General features: G+C 49.3%; 1 protein-coding gene across 1 annotated transcript; it reads left to right on the forward strand.

Annotated features, from left to right (window-relative positions):
• Positions 1–10395: 10395 nt before the first annotated feature.
• FOXD1 (forkhead box D1) lies at positions 10396–13372 on the forward strand. The gene has a single exon (XM_066338764.1). It carries the CDS (start codon positions 10399–10401, stop codon positions 11665–11667), a length of 1269 nt encoding a protein of 422 aa, XP_066194861.1. The 5' UTR covers positions 10396–10398; the 3' UTR covers positions 11668–13372.
• Positions 13373–20831: the final 7459 nt, after the last annotated feature.

Genomic DNA, 20831 nt, shown 5'->3' on the forward strand with positions numbered 1-20831 from the left:
ACCGCCCTCAGAGCGGGCGGGGCCGGGCGGGCGCTGCATCCCGGGATGGGGTGGGAAAGGAGTGAGGCTTCGTGGAGTCCGCCGTGTGGGCGGACGGCGCCGTGTCAAACAAACCGTGGCAGTCGCTGCTGCGGCCAGTATTTCCGTAGACAGCTTCAAGGATAATGATTCTAGCATTTCGCTGGGGAGCCCGTTGCAATATCTTGTCACCTTTTCTGTGGAGAAATTCCTCTTGATGTCGAACATTAAGCTCTCCTGGTGCAGCTTGAGACTGTGTACCCTCATCCTGTTGGCTAGTTGCCAGACTCACCTTGCTGCATCTCCTTTCAAGTAGTTGTAGGTAGTGATAAGGTCACCCCATGGTCTTATCCAGGCTAAACAACCCTATTTCCCTAAGCTGTTCCTCACAGGACTTGTGCTCCAGGCTCTTTACCAGCTTTCTTGGCCACCTCTGGTCTTCTGCCAGCACCTCAATGTTCTCCTCCTAGTGAGGGGCCCAGGACTGAACACAGTTTTTGAGGTGCAGCCTCAGCAGTGCCCAGCACAGGGGGACAATCCCTGCCCTGCTCCTGCTGCCCACACCATTGCTGGTCCAGGCCAGGATGCCATTGGCCTTCTTGGCCCCCTGGGCACTGCTGGCTCCTGTTCAGTCACTGTCACCAGCAGCCCCAGCTCCTTTTCCTGTGGGCAGCTTTCCAGCCCCTCTGCCCCAGCCTGTGGCCCTGCCTGGGGCTGTTGTGAGCCAAGGGCAGGACCCAGCGCTCGCCATACCTCCCCTCGCCATGCCTCATGATATCATGCCTTACTCATTTTGCTGCTCTCTTACCCACCGTGCTACCTGCAGCCCCACCAGAGGCATGACATCCATAATCTGGCATCACAAACCACTGGGGTTGTGAGGGACCTCTGGAGATCACCCAGTCCAACGCCTCTGCTGAGACAGGGTCCCCCAGAGCAGGTGACACAGGAACATGTCCAAGCGGGTTCTGAACGAGAGAGAGGTGCTCCACAACCTCCCTGGGCAGCCTGTTCCAGTGCTCGGCCACCCTCAACATAAAAAAGTTATCCCTCATGTTGAGGTGGAATTTCTTGTGTTTTAACTTTTGGCCATTGCTCCTCATCCTGTCACTGGGTAGCACTGAAAAGAGTCTGGCATCATCCTCTTGATACCCGCCTTGAGATATTTTATGTATTGACAAGATCTCTTCTTAGTCTTCTCTAGACTAAGCAGGCCCGGCTCCCAGTCTCTCATAAGATCCCCCAGCAACTGTATTTATGTGACTGGACCCTCTACAGTAGTTCCTTATCTTTCCTGTAATGAGGAGTCCACAAACGGACATGGCACTCGAGATGTGGCCTCAATAATTATGTGTTTATTATATTTCATGCTAGAAAACATGTAAGCACTGTGTTTCTTTCTTACTTGTGTAGTGCAGGCCATCTCTCAAAGCCCATGGCTGTGCTTCTCCCTGCTGTCCCCAGCAACTCGCCTCCTTCCTCCCAACTGGCCAGGGCAGAGCTCTGTGGTGGGGCCCCTTAAATGAACCAACCCTTCATGACCCCAGCTGCCCCTGCCCAGCCAGCCAAACTGCTGAGGTTTTTTCCATCACTACTGCCTGTGTGTCAGTTCTTGTTCTTATTTCTTCCACCTTGTGTGTTTTTCAGTGTGGCTTTTCCTCCTATGTTACATTATTGTTCTTTATAAGCTACCCACATGTGGCTGCTTGCTGCTGGTCGCTGGATACCCTTTGTGTACCCTCACTAGATCCCTCAGAGATTTTCCCCCTGTAGCCATGTTTTCTCTCACTGAGGCATTAATATGCCCTTGTTATGTATTGCCAGTCTTCGTGTTTTCCAAATCCTGCTCTGAGAGCCAAACACACACCTCCCAGGCCCTAACTCAAGCTTTGAGTAAATGCAAACTGTGTTCCTCAGTTTGTGTTTCTGAGGCAGAGATCTTTCACAGCCTACAACTTCAGTCTCCTGTAAGTTTGCCAGTGTGCTTCAGTTTCCTCTGTCTGATGAGGAGACTAATCTCACAGCCGTGGGGAAGACACCTCTGGCTCCAGCAGAAGGCAAAGCGGTCCTTGCAGGACCTGTGCTGCACAGCAGAGGGCAGGAGCAGATTTTCAGGGGGAGAAGCCTGGCATTCTCACCGGTGCTCCACGTGCTCACAGGGTGATGCAAGAGAGGAGAAGCCTTGCTGCTCCTTGCTCCAAATCACCACCACAACTGAAGCCGATGAGCCTGCTGGCACCAGCAGAAACACTACTGATTTTGCCATCTCACCCTGTGTTTTGATGCCTTTTATACTGGTTCTTCTCTGGAATATTCTCAGTTAACTATTCTCATTGGTCTTGTTTCTGTAAGACTATGTTAATAATTAATTTATCCTTCTTTATTGGTTAACATTTTCCCCCTTGTTAGTAATCCCCAGAGCCAAGGTTTTGCCAAGGCCTTACTTTTTATATGTCTGTGAATTTTGTTTGCTCTTACGTTACCTTTTCACTACACCAGAGCTGAGTCTCAATTTGTACAAAATATTTTGATCCTGTTAAAATTGGGGCCTTTGTAATTAGCAAAAATGAATGATAATCCCAAGATGACTCCATCTGCTGGTGATAGAAATTCTCAGGGAGATGATGATTCAAAAGGTGATGCTGAAGAGCAGCAGTCTCTGTGAGTCCCATCAGATGAAAGATGGTGGAGAACCTCCAAAAAATTTGGTCCACCATATCTGGAAAATTTGAACAATCAATCAGTTTAGAGAGAAAAGGTGGTGGGGGAAGACCTTATTATTTAATCTGAACTAGCAAACCCAGTATATAATTCAGAAGGGAGAGGGGAGGAAAAGCAGGTTTAGGAGAAGGAAATGTTTAGGGATAGTTTGGGGAAGCATTTCTTAGGAACTAAAAAGAAAGCTTATAAATTTATTGCACGATGAAACTCCCAATGTACCTGCAGCAAAAGTGAAGAGAGCTGAGATGAAAAAAGACTAAACAAACCTGAGTCACTGCAAGCTATTGAAAGTAAAAATTTATCTGCTTTAGATTTATCACAGTCTGCCATCAATACATATGAAATATCCTAGAATTGCTAGGCCAAATCATGATTACAAACAAGCAAAATATTTTATTAGACTCAAATACTGAAGTGAAAATGATTCACAGAAAGATTATTCCAAGATAGAAACTATAGAAAATGCTGTTTCAGCTGGCATTTGAAAATCAACTGCTCTAGAGATATGATCTCATATGCCCTGTTGTGAGATTTTTGAGAGAAACTGTGGTGAAAACCAAATACTGAGTTGTATAAGGACTTAGCTAAAGTGATTCAAGAGTGGCAGTTCAAGGGACTCTAAGAATTGGTTACATTTCGTGGATCAAACAGGAGACCTTCAAAAAACAAACTTTGCATCTGAAAAAGTATTATAGCATGCTACAATAGTAGTGGCTTGTTTTCTTAAGTTGTTCTTTTGTAATTCCATAATGGGAAACATAAACCCAAACCTGGATTTAGTTGCCGCTGATGAACTTCTTGTTGAGAAATGAAGCAGATCTGAGGGCTGTACCCCTGAGAGGGACCCTGAGCTCAATAAGCACCTTTTCAGTTCTGAGAAAGGGTGAAAGCCATGACCTCAAAAAGATCAACAAATATACATTGCTAAAGAAAAGCTCATTAGCTACACAGAAACAGCATAGATGTGGAGGAAGATCATTAAAATGGTTACTTGGAAAAAAATTGTTTCCTAAATGATGTGGAAGTTTAAAGACAGAAGAATAACATTTGCTCTCAAAATGCCAGTGGAAAAGCTCTCCTAAAAGTCATGGCCAGTGCTGCATAAGTAATAACAGGGCATGTTGAGGACAGGTGTTATTATTATATTGAGGGAACTAATCACAGGTCATAAACGTAAATGATCAGGCTATAGTGAAGCAATACTTGTCCTGTTTATCAGAGACAACAAGGGAAAAAAACCCATGTTTTTAGGCAGCGAAGGACATCTGATAATCAAAATTTCATTTGGAGACACTTGTTCAGAAGAGTGCTGTATTTAACTGCAGGACATAAGGGGAGAAGCACTGATTAGTTTTGAAAATGCCCATGTGTGTCAGCAATTTAATAGAGGAAAGCAGCAGCATTATGGAGTAGAGAACCAAAAGTGTAGAGAGAGAGAAATGAATGGAAAAGAAACCATCTCCAGATATCTAGACATAAGATTCACTGAAGAATTAGTAACTTTTTAAGGGATATAAAATATATAAACACTGATAGAACCCCAGAAAGACTGAACTGAAGTCTGGTGCTGTTTTCATCTTTTGTGTTACTGTGTTGTGTCATGGGCTGCAGAGTTGATCTGACTTTAGTGTCAAGGAAGAGAGGCTGCTGCCCAGCAAAAGTGTCCTTTTCTCACCATACCTGTAGCTTTTAAACTCAGTAACCCATAATACCTGGGCTTCAAGCCATATCACAAGCTTTGCATGACCTCGGGGATGGCTCTCTCTGTAACATCCTGCAGAGTCCTGCTGGAGAGTAGTTAAGGAAGTGCTACATCAAGAATTCTCTGCCTTCACTGTACATGGTTCGAACAGGCTTTGCAGGATGTTTGGGAGTTCATGTTAATAAAACTGCTAAAAGCTCTCCAAGAAAGGCTTGCCTGTTAGTCTTAGCCAGTAACAAATATCTTGCTAGAAAATAAGTAAGAGATATAAGTCATTATATTCCTTACTGGCTATGTGTGAAAAAGCTGATACCTTCAAGTTACACACAGATGTTAGAGAATTAGACAAACACTTTATTCCTGTGCACAGAATTCAAGAGGACTCTAATCCTTCAAGCCATGATCACAGAAGTGTTTTGACCACTGCTAAGACAGTGGTCTTTGTATTGTCTTTAAACAATTAACACTTACAAGTCAAAACATTGTTGAGACACCATGACCGAACATCAACATGTAAATGTGTAATGTACCACATTTGGCCCAGGATGAATCAGGACTAAATTTGGCCCACTCTTGAAGTGTAAGTGCCATCATGCTACCTTTGACTAATGCCTTGGCAGCTGCAAAATTCTTATTCATTCTGGATTTGACTTCTTTGTTTTTCTAGACCTCCTGGTCCAGCTGGTGCTCGGCAGAAGGTAAGTGGAGAGCATAGGTGGCAAGAGGTGAAAAGGCTGGACAAGGGCCTTTCTCCTTCTGCAACATCTAACTCTTATTTCTGCACAAGTCCTGACAGGAAACCATTGTCCACTAAATCCCAGAGGGAAAAACTGATCTTTCACTTTGATCACAGTATAGCTTATCCCCAAGGATTTCTAAGTGAACAAAGAATATACCTGTCAATATACCTGTACTCCTTTGAGGCTTACTTCCATCTCCACAGAATGAAATGGAAAATATCTCTAATATTTGAGACACTAATTATGGGATCTCCCTCCTAGTTTGTTAAAGCTTGTCTACAACAAAAAATTAGGGCTTATGTGAAAAATTTTAGAAAGGTTTTCAGTGGTTGGTGAAGTTATCAAATTAAAGGTAACCTAAACAAGTGTGATTTTTTTCATGTGAAAAGTACTCTGCTATATCAGCTCTGGGAGCCAGTGCTTCATTTTGTAGATCCAATATCCTTCCACCAGTAAAGCAAATTTAAGCATCTCATGCTGTTTTGAAGGACTATTATGACAATAGGAGATGAACAAGGGAAAAAATGGAGAGAATTACAAAGATTGTTAGAAATACACAATTACTAATGTGCTAGTCCAGTGATTCTAAAGGAGAACTCCTCAGCATATAAAAAGGTGACCAATGAAAAAATTTGTGATAGAATCTACGCAGTCATGAACAGAAAGGAGAAAGTGTTTGATGACACTTGTTCCTTGTCTCTTCCAGTAGAAAAATGGAAGTGCATCACATTTAAATGAGCAGGTGACTTGCATGAAGCAAATGAAAAGAGACACTTCTCACCACTCATGGTTAGAGCTTAGGAGCATTTCACCACAGGATATGTTTAGTGGTGTAAATGTACATGGTTTCAAAAAAATGACTGGATAAAATCATGGAATAAACTCTCTCACGGGCTATTTAATTCAGATATTATCTCTTCTTTAAAACAAACAAACAAATTACTTGAAACCTAGATTTCTGGGAGCTAGGAATCAATTTTACATACTTGTTTCATTCCTATATTCTTCCCTAAAAGTCTGGCCTTAGCTGATATTGAAATCAGTTTACATTGCTAGATGGGTCTTGGTCTAACCGGATAAAAATGTTTGTTATGATTAGAACATCATAAGAACATTAAATCACATTTTACAGAAATTAAAATCCCAAAGGGCCTTAAAGGAGGTGACTTAAGTGACTTTCACATGTCAAATGACAAGAACAAATGTATGTACATGCCCTGCAAGAATTATAGAACAAGAAGAAATAAAAACCAAAAACCACAAACCACATCCAAAACAAAACCCAACCCAATCAGCAAAACAAAACCTCAACAAAATCCAACCCAACCAACCAAATAAACCAAGGCAACTTGGTCAAGAAGAAAAAATATTTGACAAGGTAGAGGGGAGATCACCTACAAGGATGGTAAACAGTTTTTCAGCAGAAGACACGGCTAGAACCCCAGATTTTTCTTAAGTTTTTCAGGTGACTGTTGCCAACCCTCTCCAATGCATTGTGATCACTTGGACATTGTAATCCCAGCCTCCACAGAAGGCTTAAAAGGAAGTGTTACTTTCCCCAAAACTACATGGAAAGAGTAGAGGAAAATGAACACCCAAAAAAGGGGAGATAAAATGGCAGCCACTGTTCTACAGGGCAAGGAAGACAGTTCCACTTTCTCTGTTACTGCTTCTGTCATGGACACCACTATCCTTTTGCAAGGTCATTGCTGGAGCATTTATTCGTTCCATGACACAAGCAGCTCAGAATTCTGTCTTTGACCCAAGACACAGCATCCACAGAAAATGTAAATTATTCAAGAAATGGTTGTATACATCAAGAAAAAGCCCAGTTCTGCAGCTCCAGAAAACTCAGAGGACCTCAGCCAGTGTGCCAGTGTGGCCCTAAATAGTGCCCGGGGTAATCTTTGATTTTTAATAAGGGCCTGGGCTGCACTGAAAAAAATGTAGATGTTCTGTATATGCATGCAAGAATTGTGTGTATATTATATAACAAAAAAAAATACCACTCATATTAATTTAAAATTTATTATTGATTTTAATATGCCCAAACAATTTAAAAAGAAAAGTATAAACTGTAGATGGATAACTGTATTTCTCGTCTTGCCTCTGTGCAACTGTGGCTTTAGGTGCGTGATATATCAGATCACTCACAACTAGCAGGAAACCCTAGAAGACAGTCCCCGAGATGCTGGGTCAAGGGCGATTGGGTGTGTGGGCAGAGAACCCCTGGACGGAGATGGTAGGGTGGTCGAGGAAGTCCCAGCCATTTCGCGGAGGGGCTCTTCCTAGGTCCTCTTCAAAACTCTGCTTTTCTTTTAGGGTCTCGGGATCCCCCTCAGATCCCTCCCCGACCCTCGGGGGCTGCCGTGGGCAGGGAGGTCACGCCGGGCCCCCTGCCCCCGCACACGGCATCCCACGGCCGGCGCTCCTTGCCGGTAGATGGCATCGCCCGTCCGCGCAGAGCCCCGCCCGGAGCGCAGCGGCGCGGAGCGGGACCGGCCGCGAGGTGGGGGACCGGGCAAAGCCCGCGGCCCCGCCGCCGGCCGGGTTCCGCCGAGGGAAACGCCGCTCACCGCTGAGCCGCCGCCGCTCGCCTTCCTCCTTTTCTTTACGGCACCTGCCGAGTCCGGGACGGGAACGATCAGAAGATCTCCACGTCGCGATCTCCAGCGGCTAAAGTAACATCAGGTCTTAATTGCACTGGACTCAACTGAGCCCCCGAAAAGCTGCCCACACACACAACATACACACTCCGCAGCCACAGACGAGAGCTTGCAGTGTTGGCCAAGCCTTCCAGAGGGGTCCCCACCACCACACCCCCACACCCCCCCACCCCGAGGCCACCCCTGTCGGCCACGTCCAGAAAGACCCGGACCCCGGCCGAGGCTCCCGGGAGCTCGATGCCATCCAAGAGCCGCCGGTATCACACGCTCAGTGAAACACCCGTGCGTTCCGCTAGCAGAGGATGGAGGACAGACCCTGGCTCTTTCGGTTTGTCTCTATAGTGGTTCCTCCCCGTGTAGTTTTAAACTTCACCGTTCTTCAAACTTAAGGGCACGGATTTTTTGTTTAAGACGGTTTTAAACGTTCAGGCTAGGAGAAGAAAAAGAATAAAAAGGGGGAAAGGGAGGAAAAAGAAGCAGAAAGCTAAATACTATCTCTTTGTAAAGACAAAAAACCTCTTGAATACGAAAAATCCTGTCTACCTTTCTTTTGGTGCCTTGTCCTAGCACCTCAAAACTAATTCGAAGAGAGATTTTATGAACTGTAGAAACTTTAAATATCTGGTTTTTCTACAGAAAAATAATAGTCAGTTGCTAGGTCTAGAGGTTCGGGGGCTTTTTCTTTTCTTTTTTTTCCCTGTTTTGTAACTTTTGGTGGTATTGTCTTGCAGGCGCCTTAGTAGTGAACAAAATGTAAATAGGATTATTTGGAAATAGTAGAAAGGATTATGTTGTAAATCCATGGAACTGGGTTTAAAACAGGGTGGCTTGTAACTTTGGGTTAGGACAATATATCGAAAATATATTTCAAGAAATCGAGTGTGTACTTTGTTTGCAAAGCGAGATTTGATCAATTAGACTTTATGCATCAGTCTGCCCTTCTCATGACGATTTCTGCCTAAGAACGAAATGCTCGCCTACTTCTATCCCAGTCGAATCCTGATTGAGGTTTATCCTGCCAGAACTGGGAACGATGGGATTTTTCAAAGCCTTTCTTTTTAAGACCATGGTAATTGCATTTCTGTCCAAATTTGTGGGGGTTTTATTTTGTTTGGGTTCTTTGGTGGAGTTTTTGTTTTTTGTTTTTTTTTTCCCTGCCAGCCCTTACATAAAGGGGCCCCGGTCTTCTGTCGTCTCGTAGATCACCTGAAAAGGAGAACGGTGCCACTAAATTTGCAAGGAATCCTCTGTCTCTTTCTCAGGGGCGTTGCTCCTACTAAAAGTGAAAGTCCATTCTAAAGGCCAGCGAATTTATTTCCTTTGCATACAAAGGAGGTAATGCTAGTTCTGTTAGTGTTTCTCATAAAAGGAGGGAGCTGCCTCTCTCTCTTTAATAACCATACCCTTAGAATTAATACTTAGCATAGTGGTGTGTTTTGGAGGCTGTTCTTTTAGAGCTTGTAGGTCGGCATCGAGAGATATTTTATTTCATTCTAAAGTAAATTAAACTCTGGAGGGTGGCAGGGGAGAAGGATGTCTCTAAACCGTGCCGCGGACGGAAGTCTGAAGTTTATTAACTCACCATCTCACTCCCCGGTTTGAATTTTTTTTCCCCTTCCTTCCCACGGGAAGCAGCGCCCTGTCTCTGAGGGCAGCCCCGGAAGATGCGAAGCTCTTAGACCCTCCGGACGGTTTCTGGGAAGATGCTCTTACACTTTGCAGCAGACTTGCACTTTTTTTTTTTTTTTTTTTTTTTTTTTTTTTTTTTTCAGGGTGGGTCAAGTGTTATCTTTATTTCCCCCCTTTTCCACTAAATATGGCACAGGTCTCCCTGCGGCCCTCCCAGAGCCCCTCCTGGATGGGGAGAGGGCGGGGGGGCCGGGACAGTGGCGAGGTGCCCTTCTTGGGGGGTAGACACTGCGCCGCTCCCCCCGCCGGGGTCTGACGCTGGGAGCCATGTGATGGCCCCCTCGCTATAAGGCGGGGACGAAGGCCGCCCTCCCTAGGACTAAGCCCCAGCCTTTTCGCCGTGTTTCCTAAGGCCCAGCAAGCCATCCCCTACGCCCTCCCTCCTCGCCAGCCTCCTCCCCTCTCCTCCTCCCAGGACTAGGCGCGCTCCCTCCTGCCCCGCATCCATTAATGTCTGGGGGCTGAGGTGAGGAGAAAGAAGGGGAAAACGACTTCCAGGAACGACGGCACAACCTCCCTGCTCCCGCGATAACCGATCCCGACCGAAAAAACCCAAAAAAGATCCCCAAGAGGGGAAAAAGGAGGCGAGAAAAAGAGAAAGACGGGAATCCAAACGGCAGCAAAAAAATACCCCGAAACAAAACCCTGACCTGCCGCCGCCTCCGAGCGGGCGGCGGGAGCGCTCCAGAGGCGCGGCAGCGGCGCTGGGGGCCGGCGCGGCTCGGAGCGGCCCGCCTGCCCGTGGCGGCGGCGGGGCGGCTCTCCGCGGAGCGGCGCGGAGGCCTGGCGGCGGCGGAGAGAGCGCCCGCTCGCCCGCCGCGCCGCGCCGGCAGCCACCGATGCGCTGCCCCGCCGCCGCGCCATGACCCTTAGCTCGGAGATGTCCGAGGCGTCGACGCTGGCCGAGGAGACCGACATCGATGTGGTGGGCGAGGAGGACGACGAGGAGGACGACGAGGAGCCGCAGACCCGCCGCCGCCGCCGCTCCTACGCCGAGGACGAGGAGGAGGACGAGGACGACGACGAGGAAGAGGACGAGGAGGATGTAGGCGACCTCCACGCCGCCGCCCTGCTGCCGCGGTCGCCCGTGCGCGGCGGAGGCGTAGGTGACGGCGGCGGCGGGGCGGGCGGCGGGGACGCTGCCGGTGGCTCTCGGCCCCCCTCGCGGGTTGGCCCGCAGAAGGCGACGGCGGGAGGCGGCGGGGCGGGCGGCGGCGGCGGCGGCGGGGCGGGCAGCGGCGGCGGCAAGAACAGCCTGGTGAAGCCGCCCTACTCCTACATCGCTCTCATCACCATGGCCATCCTGCAGAGCCCCAAGAAGAGGCTGACGCTGAGTGAGATCTGCGAGTTCATCAGCGGGCGCTTCCCCTACTACCGGGAGAAGTTCCCCGCGTGGCAGAACAGCATCCGCCACAACCTCTCCCTCAACGACTGCTTCGTCAAGATCCCCCGGGAGCCCGGCAACCCTGGCAAGGGCAACTACTGGACGCTGGACCCCGAATCCGCCGACATGTTCGACAACGGGAGCTTCCTGCGCCGCCGAAAGCGCTTCAAGCGGCAGCAGCTCCCGGCACCCGAGCTTCTGCTGCGCGCCGTGGACCCCGCCGCCTTCCTCCCGCAGCCTCCGCCGCAGCCCCCGCAGCAGCCGCCCTGCGCCTACGGACCCTACGGCTGCGGCTACGGTCTTCAGCTCCAGCCTTACCACCCCCACTCCGCCCTCTTCGCCTTCCACCACCCCTCTCCGCCGCCCCGCCAGCCCCCCGCCGCCCCCGGCAGCGCCCCCGGTGCGGCGCTCCCCCCCGCCGCCGCCGCCGCGCCGCCGGGCCCCTTGCTGCCGGCGGCGGAGCTGGCACGGACGCCCTTCGGCTACGCGCACCCGCTGGGCCCGGCGCTGGCGGCCTCGCTGCACTCCGCCAAGCCCGGCAGCGGCGCGGCGCTGGCCCGCTCGCCCTTCTCCATCGAGAGCATCATCGGGGGAAGCCCCGGCCCCGGCGCGGGCAGCAGCTGCGCCTCGCAGTCGACCGCGGCGCCGGGGCTGGCCCGCTCGCTGGGGAGCGCCGGGAGCGGCCTGCCCCCCGCCGCCGCCCTGCCCGCCACCCCCGGCTTCGCGGCACGGATCTCTAACTGTTAAGTGTTTGGGAGTCTTTCCGAAGGTAGGATCTGGGGTATCTCCTTTCTCCGCCGCTCGGACGCCCGGCGGACGCCGCCCGCGGGGGCTGCCTGTCTTTGCGTGGGGATAAATTGTGACGGGGCTCGGGGGCCGTCCGCAGCCAGCGACGGACCTCCCGCGACCTTCACTAGTGCAAAGCCAGGTGTAGACCTAGATACCGCACGGGCAGGTCACTGCATCGGAAAGTTACTCGCTACTCCTTAAAAAGAAACTAATGTGGTGATAAATAATGTCTCTAAACCCGTTAAAGTTCAGAGATTCTCAGGTCTAGGAGCTTGAAAAACAGTAATGTACAGAAGAGGGGGGAAAAAAGGCTTGAGGGAGGACAGCAGAGCAATACTTTTCCATTTAGTACACTTGTCTCATGTACTTTTATAAAAGAAAAGATTAACGTGTTTACACAGAAGAAAGTCAAGATTATCATTTCTTATTTTAACCTGTGTTTTGTATTATAATAGACTTACGGAGTTTTTTATTTTGTACTTTATGCGTATTCTTTACAAGGAATATTGTTAAAATTACTGGCAAGTATTATTGTACCATTTTAATGTAAAATTTTTACACATTTTCAAAAATAAAACTTTTAATTTAAAAAAAAAAAAAAAAAAAAAAAAAAGAAAAAAGAAAAAAAAATAATCAGAACCCAACCCAAAGACCAAAGGAGCCCAGCCAAACAATTGGTTTTGAATCCTTCCCTCCTTAGCACTTCTCCTTTCTTTGGGACACTGATTTTTTTTTCTTTGGGATTAATAGCACAATAGTCAAGAATATTCTAGCCTGAAATTTATTATGTGCAGATTTGACCGCGAAGAAGAAAATAAAAATATGATCTTTGCAGTCAATGCATTGTTAACCCTAGCAGATAAAGAAAAAAAAAAAAAAAAAAGAAACAAAACAAACCAAACTATCAAAAACAAAACAACAAAAAAATACCCCACAACACCAACAAACCTCCCCCAACAAAACAAAACAAAAATACACTCTACAAAAAACAGCAGGAATGAAAGAGGGGATAAATAGAAATAGGTCTCTCTAGAGGGAGTAAAGCCCAGTTCTGTAAGGCACCAATCAGGGGATTGATTAAAAAGCCGGTTTAAAACTATTTTTATACTTTTGGGTGTGTTTTAAATCACAACTGCATCATACTTTGGTTTCCAAGAGGCCCAAAGGAAAATTCTACTAATAAAGGGCATGCATTGAACTTAAGAGAGATTTGTTCTAGACACTTATGTTTCTGTGACGATAATAGTGGCATGTGTTTCTACTTTTCAATACATAAAGTATAAAATGCGCTTTGTAACATCCTCGTGTGACGAGTTGATTAAGTGTATAAGCTGTCGAAGTAAGGATATTTAGATGTACAAAACAAACCATGAAAGCAGCTTTTCTGATTCCAAACACTCGTTTTTAATAGCATAAGATCGATAGATAACTATTTTATAGACTTAAAATTTTTTTAAACCAAAAATCCGGCCTCAAATATTCAGAGCTTATATATGGAAAAGACAATCTCATATTTTAAGAGTAGGCATGTGAATGCTTGTTGTGGGCTAGGAACACGCGTTTTTCAAACCAGGGAGGCGCTTTTCAACTACGACTGTATTTATAACAATTTAGGAGACTCGGGGATCAATTATGTAATTTTTCATAATAAAAAAATTAAAAAGGGAGGGATGCTTTTTAGTGCTCTTTGCAGTGAAGAGGAGTTTTACATATAGAAGTACTTGGTTTTAAATATTCTCGTAGGTAGAAAAGTGGTGCTTCTCCGTTTTGTTTGTAGAAATGCTGTGTAAAAATAGTGGGTTTCAAAAAGCAGAAAGAGTGGACGTAAGATCTCTGCTGGGCTCCATTTGCAGTCTGGAGCTCGAAGGCCTCTTTGCGTGTCCCGGGTTCCTTAGCAGAAAAAGAAGTGAAGTCCGTTCTAACTTCTAAAACAAAAGGGAAAATACCCCAGAGTCACCGTGTACGTATCCTCCGGGGAGAGCGCGTCTTTTCACCAGAGAGCGATTAATTCACTTTCCCCGGCAGCGGCCGGGGGATGCGCCGGCCGAGGGGCCGGTGCAGCGCGGACTGCCGAGTTAAGCAGAGGCCCCTCGCTCCAAGAGGCAGATAAAATCAAGCAGGGAAAGGTTTTGCGGCTGTGGCCGTGCGGCGGTCCCCGAGGAGGGATGCTGCTGGCCCTCGATCCGGGCTCTGTCTGCTCGAGTCCTAGCGATCTCCACGAGTCACACGACAAGGGGAGATTCCGGCGAACCACCCTGTTTGTTTCTCTTGGCTTCTCCGCAGCAGACCCTGGGGAGCCCGGCGACCTCCCTCACGCAGAGCCCGGCCCAGGCCGATGGACAGTGCGGTCCGGGTGTGCCCACCGCCCGTCCTCTAGCTCTCCTCAGAGGTATATGGCAACCAAACTGCTTGGCCACTTGCTCTTTCCACGCTTTCCCCCGGCTGCCTGCGCCCCGTGCGGAAAAGACCGTCCCTTGGGAGTTGGTAGGGAAGCTGACGGGAGCAAATTGCAGTCGGTGGTATAGATTTTTTTTTTTTTCCCCTGTAAGGAGAAGGGAGACGAGGAAGAGGTCTGGGGTGCTGGTGCAGGACCCTTTCGCCAGTTCTCCTTGGGTCGGCGGGGAGGCCGCCCGGCCTCGGTCCCGAGGGTCCCTGTTTCCCCGCTGCTGCCCCGGAGCAGGTGCCGGCAGAAAAGGCGCCGGCCCCACGGCCCTTTGATGAGCTCGCAGCACCGTCGGGCCGCAGTGCCCCATTCGCATGCTAATGGCCCGCCGTGCTCTCCGCGGCTTTCAAGACTAACAGAGAGGCTGACAGAGTCCTCGCAAGGACCGAGCCCGGGCGAACAATTCCTCCAAAGTAGTCTGAGCCCTAATAAACGATCTGGTAGGACATCCAGTATAGTGTCGCCTCCTTCTCCTCCCAGAGACAAAGTGTGGATTCATTAACCCGTCTCCTTGCTCATCATATCCCCGTAGGGCTGAGAGACGAATTACTGGATCTGAATTGGGAGGGGATTGCTCTATGAGGGGGCTAATGTTTCAATCAGTTCATCCTGAAGGACCACACAAAAAGAAACTTTTTAGTTTATGGTGCTATTATGCAGAGTTTTAATCTAGGGATAGATTTAGCCAAATGTTATCTATTGGGAATTTAATGAAGCCCTTATGTATTCAATCGTCTTTTATGCCACACACAGTGTCTCTATCCAGAAACGTTTCCTTCCACATAGTTCTTTGTCTCTGATGGGTGATTTATATATTTTTAATTAGGTTTTTAAAAAGTTATTTCTTTTCAAGTATCTTGTATAACGTTTCTCTTAAGCAGGACTGTGTTAGGTCCCTTCCCACATCCCCTATAAAAGAGGTTTCCCCTTCCCTCCCTGGTTTCGAAGATGATTAGTTTGCACGTCCACACACTGCGCCCTTCCCGCGGGAGCGTTCCCACTGCCTTGTGCGGAGGGGCTGGACATCGTGCCCACTCTGTCGACACCGCCGTGGGCTGCGACGGGCAGCGCGGCCCGGGGGTCCGGCCGAGCCCCGCAGCTCCCGCGCACAGATCCCCGGCCCTGTAGCTGCTCCCGACCCAAAACTTCCCCATCAGCACCTCCTTTGGACCACACCTTCGGTCTGGTTTATGTTTTAGGTGCGGTGAGAAGCACTCTCCTGGGGTCGGCGGGGTGCACATCCCGTGCTTTCAGGCTGGTTTCAGATGGGCAAGGCCGGCCCCATCACGAAGTCCGGAAGACGAAAGAGGGGGGCGAGGCCCTCACCTGCTCTCAGCTGCTCCCTTCTCTTGCAGCGCTGGTGGCGAGGGCAGAGCGCACGGTCGCCCCCGTCGAGACTGAGGCCTGCTCGGGGGATCTGTGGGAAAGCGGGTCTGGTTTAACTATCGCTTGGCACGGCCCGGGACTCCGCTCCGTATGTAGTACTTCCCCTCAGTACTTACAGTAAGTACTGCCGTAGTCTGTGATAATATTGTATTTGACAGAAATAGTGGAAATTAAGATCGTGGCCAAGCCCTCTTTGCTCTGGGGCTTGCTAACCAACGTAGATCCGTTTTTCAGCTTGTTCACAGTGGTTCCATCACCTACGGTGGTAGTTGCCCTGCTTCCCTCGGCGACGGGCCGCACACGCCATCGGAACCCGAGCACCGGCGGGGACCGGCTGCCCTGTGCCCGCAGCTGGGCATCCCGACCTGGCGCATCCCGACCAGGTAGGTGTCCGCGTCCTCCGTTCCTCACCCTCAAGCCCCAGTAATCTGCTGCAGGTGACTGCAAGGCCTCTCCACCCTTCTTCAAAAGTCCTTTCTTCTCACTCGCAACCCTCACCGCGCGAGTCACGTCGAGCGGCGGCCGTCGTGTCTCTGTTCGCTGCCCCTTCCTGCGCTGCAAAGCACGGCCAAGATGTGGAGGAGGAGACATTCACGCGGAAATGTGTGTACGCGTGTGCAGGAGAAGGTAACAAGCTGCTGCCGGATCCACGCTGCGGCAACAACCGTGCTCGGTGCCTCCTTGCGCAGATGGGTGCCCGTCGATTTTGGGGAGAGACAAAGAAATGAACGCGAGTTCCCAGTGGGTAAACCTCTCGCTCCTGTTTTTCACTTGCGGAAGAACTGTGTTCCCCGCCGCCAGCCCTCGCCTGGAGGTGTACCCCTGGAAGTCGGCCCCTTCCCAGCCCTTGGCTCGGCTCGCCTCTCGGTCACCGGCACGACGGAAAACAACAAAGGCGAAGGCTGCGGGGTTGGGAAGGCACGCACCGGGAGCCCCTCGGACAAACCCCGACCAGCCCGGCTGCCGCAGTGCGGGTGGCACCGAGGGCTGAGCGGCGGGGCAGAGCCTCCGCGGCCTCGGCCGTACTCCGCAGAGCCCGACCGTGGGAGCGGGGAAGACAGCCGGCGGCGTCTCGGCGGGAATCACCGCGGGAAGCCCACGGGAGATGCATAGCCAACGAAGATGCGGTCTGCGCCACGGAGAGACCTATCGGCCAGGCATCGTATGCCAAAAATGTACATATGGACTGGACGAAAGCCATCTTCTCTCTCTCTCTCCTTTTTTTTTTTTTTTTCTTTTTTCTTTTTTTTTTTTTTTTTTCATTTTTTTAAAATTTATTTAGCGCGGTGTCTCGTCAACTTCAGAAATTCTACCGCTGAGCTGAATTCAGAAGGAAATTTGTGGTTGTGGGTTTTTAATTTTTCTAATCAAAATAATTAAACTCGCCCTTCCTCCAAACCATAGGAGACCTGTTGAATTGATTCTGTTTCCCTTTCGCTGATACAGTAAAACGGCCATGTAGAAATCTGCAGGCACCCATGTTTAGGTGATAAATTATGCAATTTATATTAGAAGCAAAGGGATAATTAGATAATTCAGTTGTTGCTTTCATTCGTTTCTTAAGGCTGGGAAAGCCTTATCTAGGGTCAATCCGAAGGTATTTCTGCCCCCTCCGTGCAATAGGAAAACACGTGAGGGCACCGAAACGCGTGTGAACATTCAGGAGTGTGTGTCTCGCACCCAGCGATATCACCATCCAGTGCCCGCGCTACTGTAGCACTGCGGTCATCACTCCTGATGATGCCCAGGCTTTGGCAAGTCCTTTTAAAACTCGTGAATGTCTCCTCGTACCACAGTGGTGGCAGGACTGCTTCTCTAGTTTCCTTGCAGGAGAGTACATGCACACCTGTGTACACGAGCCACATTAAACACGCACAATCAAGATTAATGACGTGACTTCCCTGGGTTTTCTTTTCGTAAAATAAACACTGTCACGTTTGCTTATTCAGCAACAAGCAGGAGAAACAGATAGCTTTCTAATATACGGGTATACAGTAAAATTCCACCTGTGTGCTGCACAAGCCGGGGAGAGGGGGAGGGGGCTGTGTCTGTTTGACTCTGAAGAGCAGTCTCCTCAAACAGACGATTAAAAAGAACCATTAGTGAGAGAGAGGGAGAAAAAAAGAAATAAAAAAGAAATAAAAAAGAAATTTAAAAAAGAAGAGGGATAAAAGATGTCCAGTGCCGAGCGAGTAGGGACAGATATGTCAGGTGACTTTGCTCTAAAGTGGACGGGATGGGAAATTGCGGACCATGGAAAAAGAATTTATACTTTCTTTCCAGCCTGCCTCTGTTCGCACAAAATGCCGTCTGGGGCTGCTCGGTGGGCTCGGTCAAACATCCCTCCCTCTTTCGTGGAAGTCCTTAACCTGTCTTTCTCCGTGCAGACGGCGGTGCCCCTGGGGCAGCGCAGGCAAATGTGTATCCTCTCAGTGTCCCGCAAGCGCTCGGCAGGCAGAGGCCCCGCTAACTCCACACCGCAGATCCCTTCCCCTCTGCTTCTCGCTTCTGTATGAGAAGCCGAAGGGTGGCCCTTCTTGAAAATTAACCGCTTTTAGATCACTTTCAGCACTGCTTCCATCGCGATGTCTCTCCTCCTGGTGCTCAAACATCTGCCGCCTAGGACATGATTTTCGGTGGAATCCCCAGTCCCACCCCTCCGCCTCTGAGGCAGATCCCCCGTCCCACGCACCGCAGCGGGGCCACTGACAAGAGATGTGGAGCGGATGTTCTTCCTTTTAAAAAGACTATCTTCCCCTCCAGCCTCCTCCCCAACCAGAAGGAGTCCGCAACAACTTGCTAACACACATGGGCAAGCCAAACCTAGCGCTTCCACAAGAGATTTTGAAACCGGTCCCGGAGATGCTGCTGCGCCTGCGGCTGCAAGACGGCGCGTTTCTCCCGGGTAAAGAGGCACAAACCCCCGCGGCCGTGCCGGGGCGGAGCTCTGCCGGCGGACCGGCGGGAGGGACCGTGCTCCGTGCCTCCTCCCGGCCCCAGGTACGCTGCCGCCGTGCTAACAGGGCTGTCTCGGCCGCCCGCCGGTAGAGCACACCGCTGCTGCCGTGGACGGAGCGCTCTGGGTCCCTCCGAGGAGGAGGAAGGAGGAGGAGGAGGACAGCCTTCGGCTCAGTCCTGTCCTGCCGTCGACACCCACCGTGGGGCGCGCGGGGGCGTGTGGGGTGAGGGGAGCCCGGTGCCGGCGCTATAAATCCCTCGGCAATTGAGTTCTGCACCTTTGATTTGGAAAATCGGATTCTTTGAGTGGAAACAGTTGACAGGAACTTAAAAGGATTAGCTGCATTCCACACAGGATCATTTTTACTCGTAACATTTTGAAACGATTGATCCCTTCCAGACCATAAACAATGTCCAGAAAAATGATCTAACGAGACTTCCATTGTTTCCTTTTGTCTACGAATCCCCTTTCGCCAGCAGTTTGATTAGGGACTTTGACAGGCTGTATTGTAATCACATACACATACACACACCCTTTTCCAGAGATAAGTATTGAATTTGAAATAGTTCATAATTTGGTCCGTAATCTCAATCTGCCAGAAATCGAGTAAATGCGGAGAAAGGCAGGTAGCGGAAGAAAGGAACAAGGAGAGCGGGACGGAGAGGAATGGGAGTTCAGTTATCACAGAATGCCGAAATGAGAGGTGGGGGCATTTCCCGAGCTTCTCTCACTGGCTTTTGTACCGGCCTGGCAGTAGAAAGAGAAGGTCCACAGGTGCACAAGTCTGCTCGGAACACAGAGCGTTCATTCCCCACCGTGGCCCGAGATGACTCGAGATCCGCAGGCTCTGCTTTGTCCCTCTCCCCTCCTCTTCCCCTCCCGTTCGAGGGCAGGAGACTTAACGGGGGAGGGAGCGAGGAGGCCCTGCCCTGTCACACTGACTGGCCCACTTTTCCTCTGTTTTGACACCTGCGCGCACTGCCCCAAGCTCCTCTCCCTGATTTATCGCCCAATTAAAGGTTCAGCCTTCCCCGAGCCACCCGTGCTGCGTCCCCTCGACGGGTGTCTGTGGGTGACGTCTCCCCAGCGACTGCACGGGATGTGACGGGTCTAGGTGGCCGCTTTTCTGCCCCTTCTGTTTCTCTTCCTTCCCCTGCTCATCTGTGTGAGCCTAGGGCCCCGTGTCCCGGAAAAGAGCCCGCGGGCCCGGAGTGATGCCCAGCGGCGCGTCACGGCCCGGGGCTGTGCCGCGCAGCGAGGGGTGCTTCCAACCCGGATTGGGGGAAAACTCAGCCAGAGAAGGACCTCAGTTAAGCCTCCCCTTCAATTAGGAGACAGCAGCTCCTTCCCGTCGAATTTCTCTAGACTTGTTCTTCCTCTCAGGCTTTGGGATTTTCTTTCTTTCTTTCTTTCTTTCTTTCTTTCTTTCTTTCTTTCTTTCTTTCTTTCTTTCTTTCTTTCTTTCTTTCTTTCTTTCTTTCTTTCTTTCTTTCTTTCTTTCTTTCTTTCTTTCTTTCTTTCTTTCTTTCTTTCTTTCTTTCTCTCTTTCTTTCTTTCTCTCTTTCTCTCTTTCTCTCTTTCTCTCTTTCTCTCTTTCTCTCTTTCTTTCTTTCTCTTTCTTTCTTTCTTTCTTTCTTTCTTTCTTTCTTTCTTTCTTTCTTTCTTTCTTTCTTTCTTTCTTTCTTTCTTTCTTTCTTTCTTTCTTCCTTCCTTCCTTCCTTCCTTCCTTCCTTCCTTCCTTCCTTCCTTCCTTCCTTCCTTCCTTCCTTCCTTCCTTCCTTCCTTCCTTCCTTCCTTCCTTCCTTCTTTCTCTCTTCTCTCTTTCCTTCTTTTTCTCTTTCTCTCTTTGTTTTCCTCTCTCTTTCTTCTTTCTTTCTTTCTTTCTTTTCTTTCTTTCTTTCTTTCTTTCTTTCTTTCTTTCTTCATTTCTTTCTTTCTTTCTTTCTTTCTTACTTTCTTCCTTTCTTTCTTATTTTCATCCTTTCTTTCTTACTTTCTTTCTTCGTTTCTTTCTTCTTTCTTTCTCTCTCTCTCTCTCTCTCTCTCTCTCTCTGTCTTTCCCCTTCCCCCCCCTCTTTTTTCCCTCCTTTATCTCTTTTTTTCTTCTGAGAACAAGCGGCTCCCCAGCGCAGGCTGGTAGCATTGAGCATCTTCCTAGCTTAACTGTGTCTTCCTTGTATCTATCAATCCACCTTTCTAATTAGACTAATTAGAAGATATGTTGAGTGTTGCTGGGTCCATAGACTAAACTGCTTAGGGCTTCTGAAAGGAAAGCTGAATGCCCGCCATGGGAGGTGGCCATTCAGGGGTACGGTAACAGTTGCTACATTTATC

The sequence above is a fragment of the Sylvia atricapilla genome, chromosome Z, assembly GCF_009819655.1.
Source record: "Sylvia atricapilla isolate bSylAtr1 chromosome Z, bSylAtr1.pri, whole genome shotgun sequence".
NCBI classification, from domain to species: Eukaryota; Metazoa; Chordata; class Aves; order Passeriformes; family Sylviidae; genus Sylvia; species Sylvia atricapilla.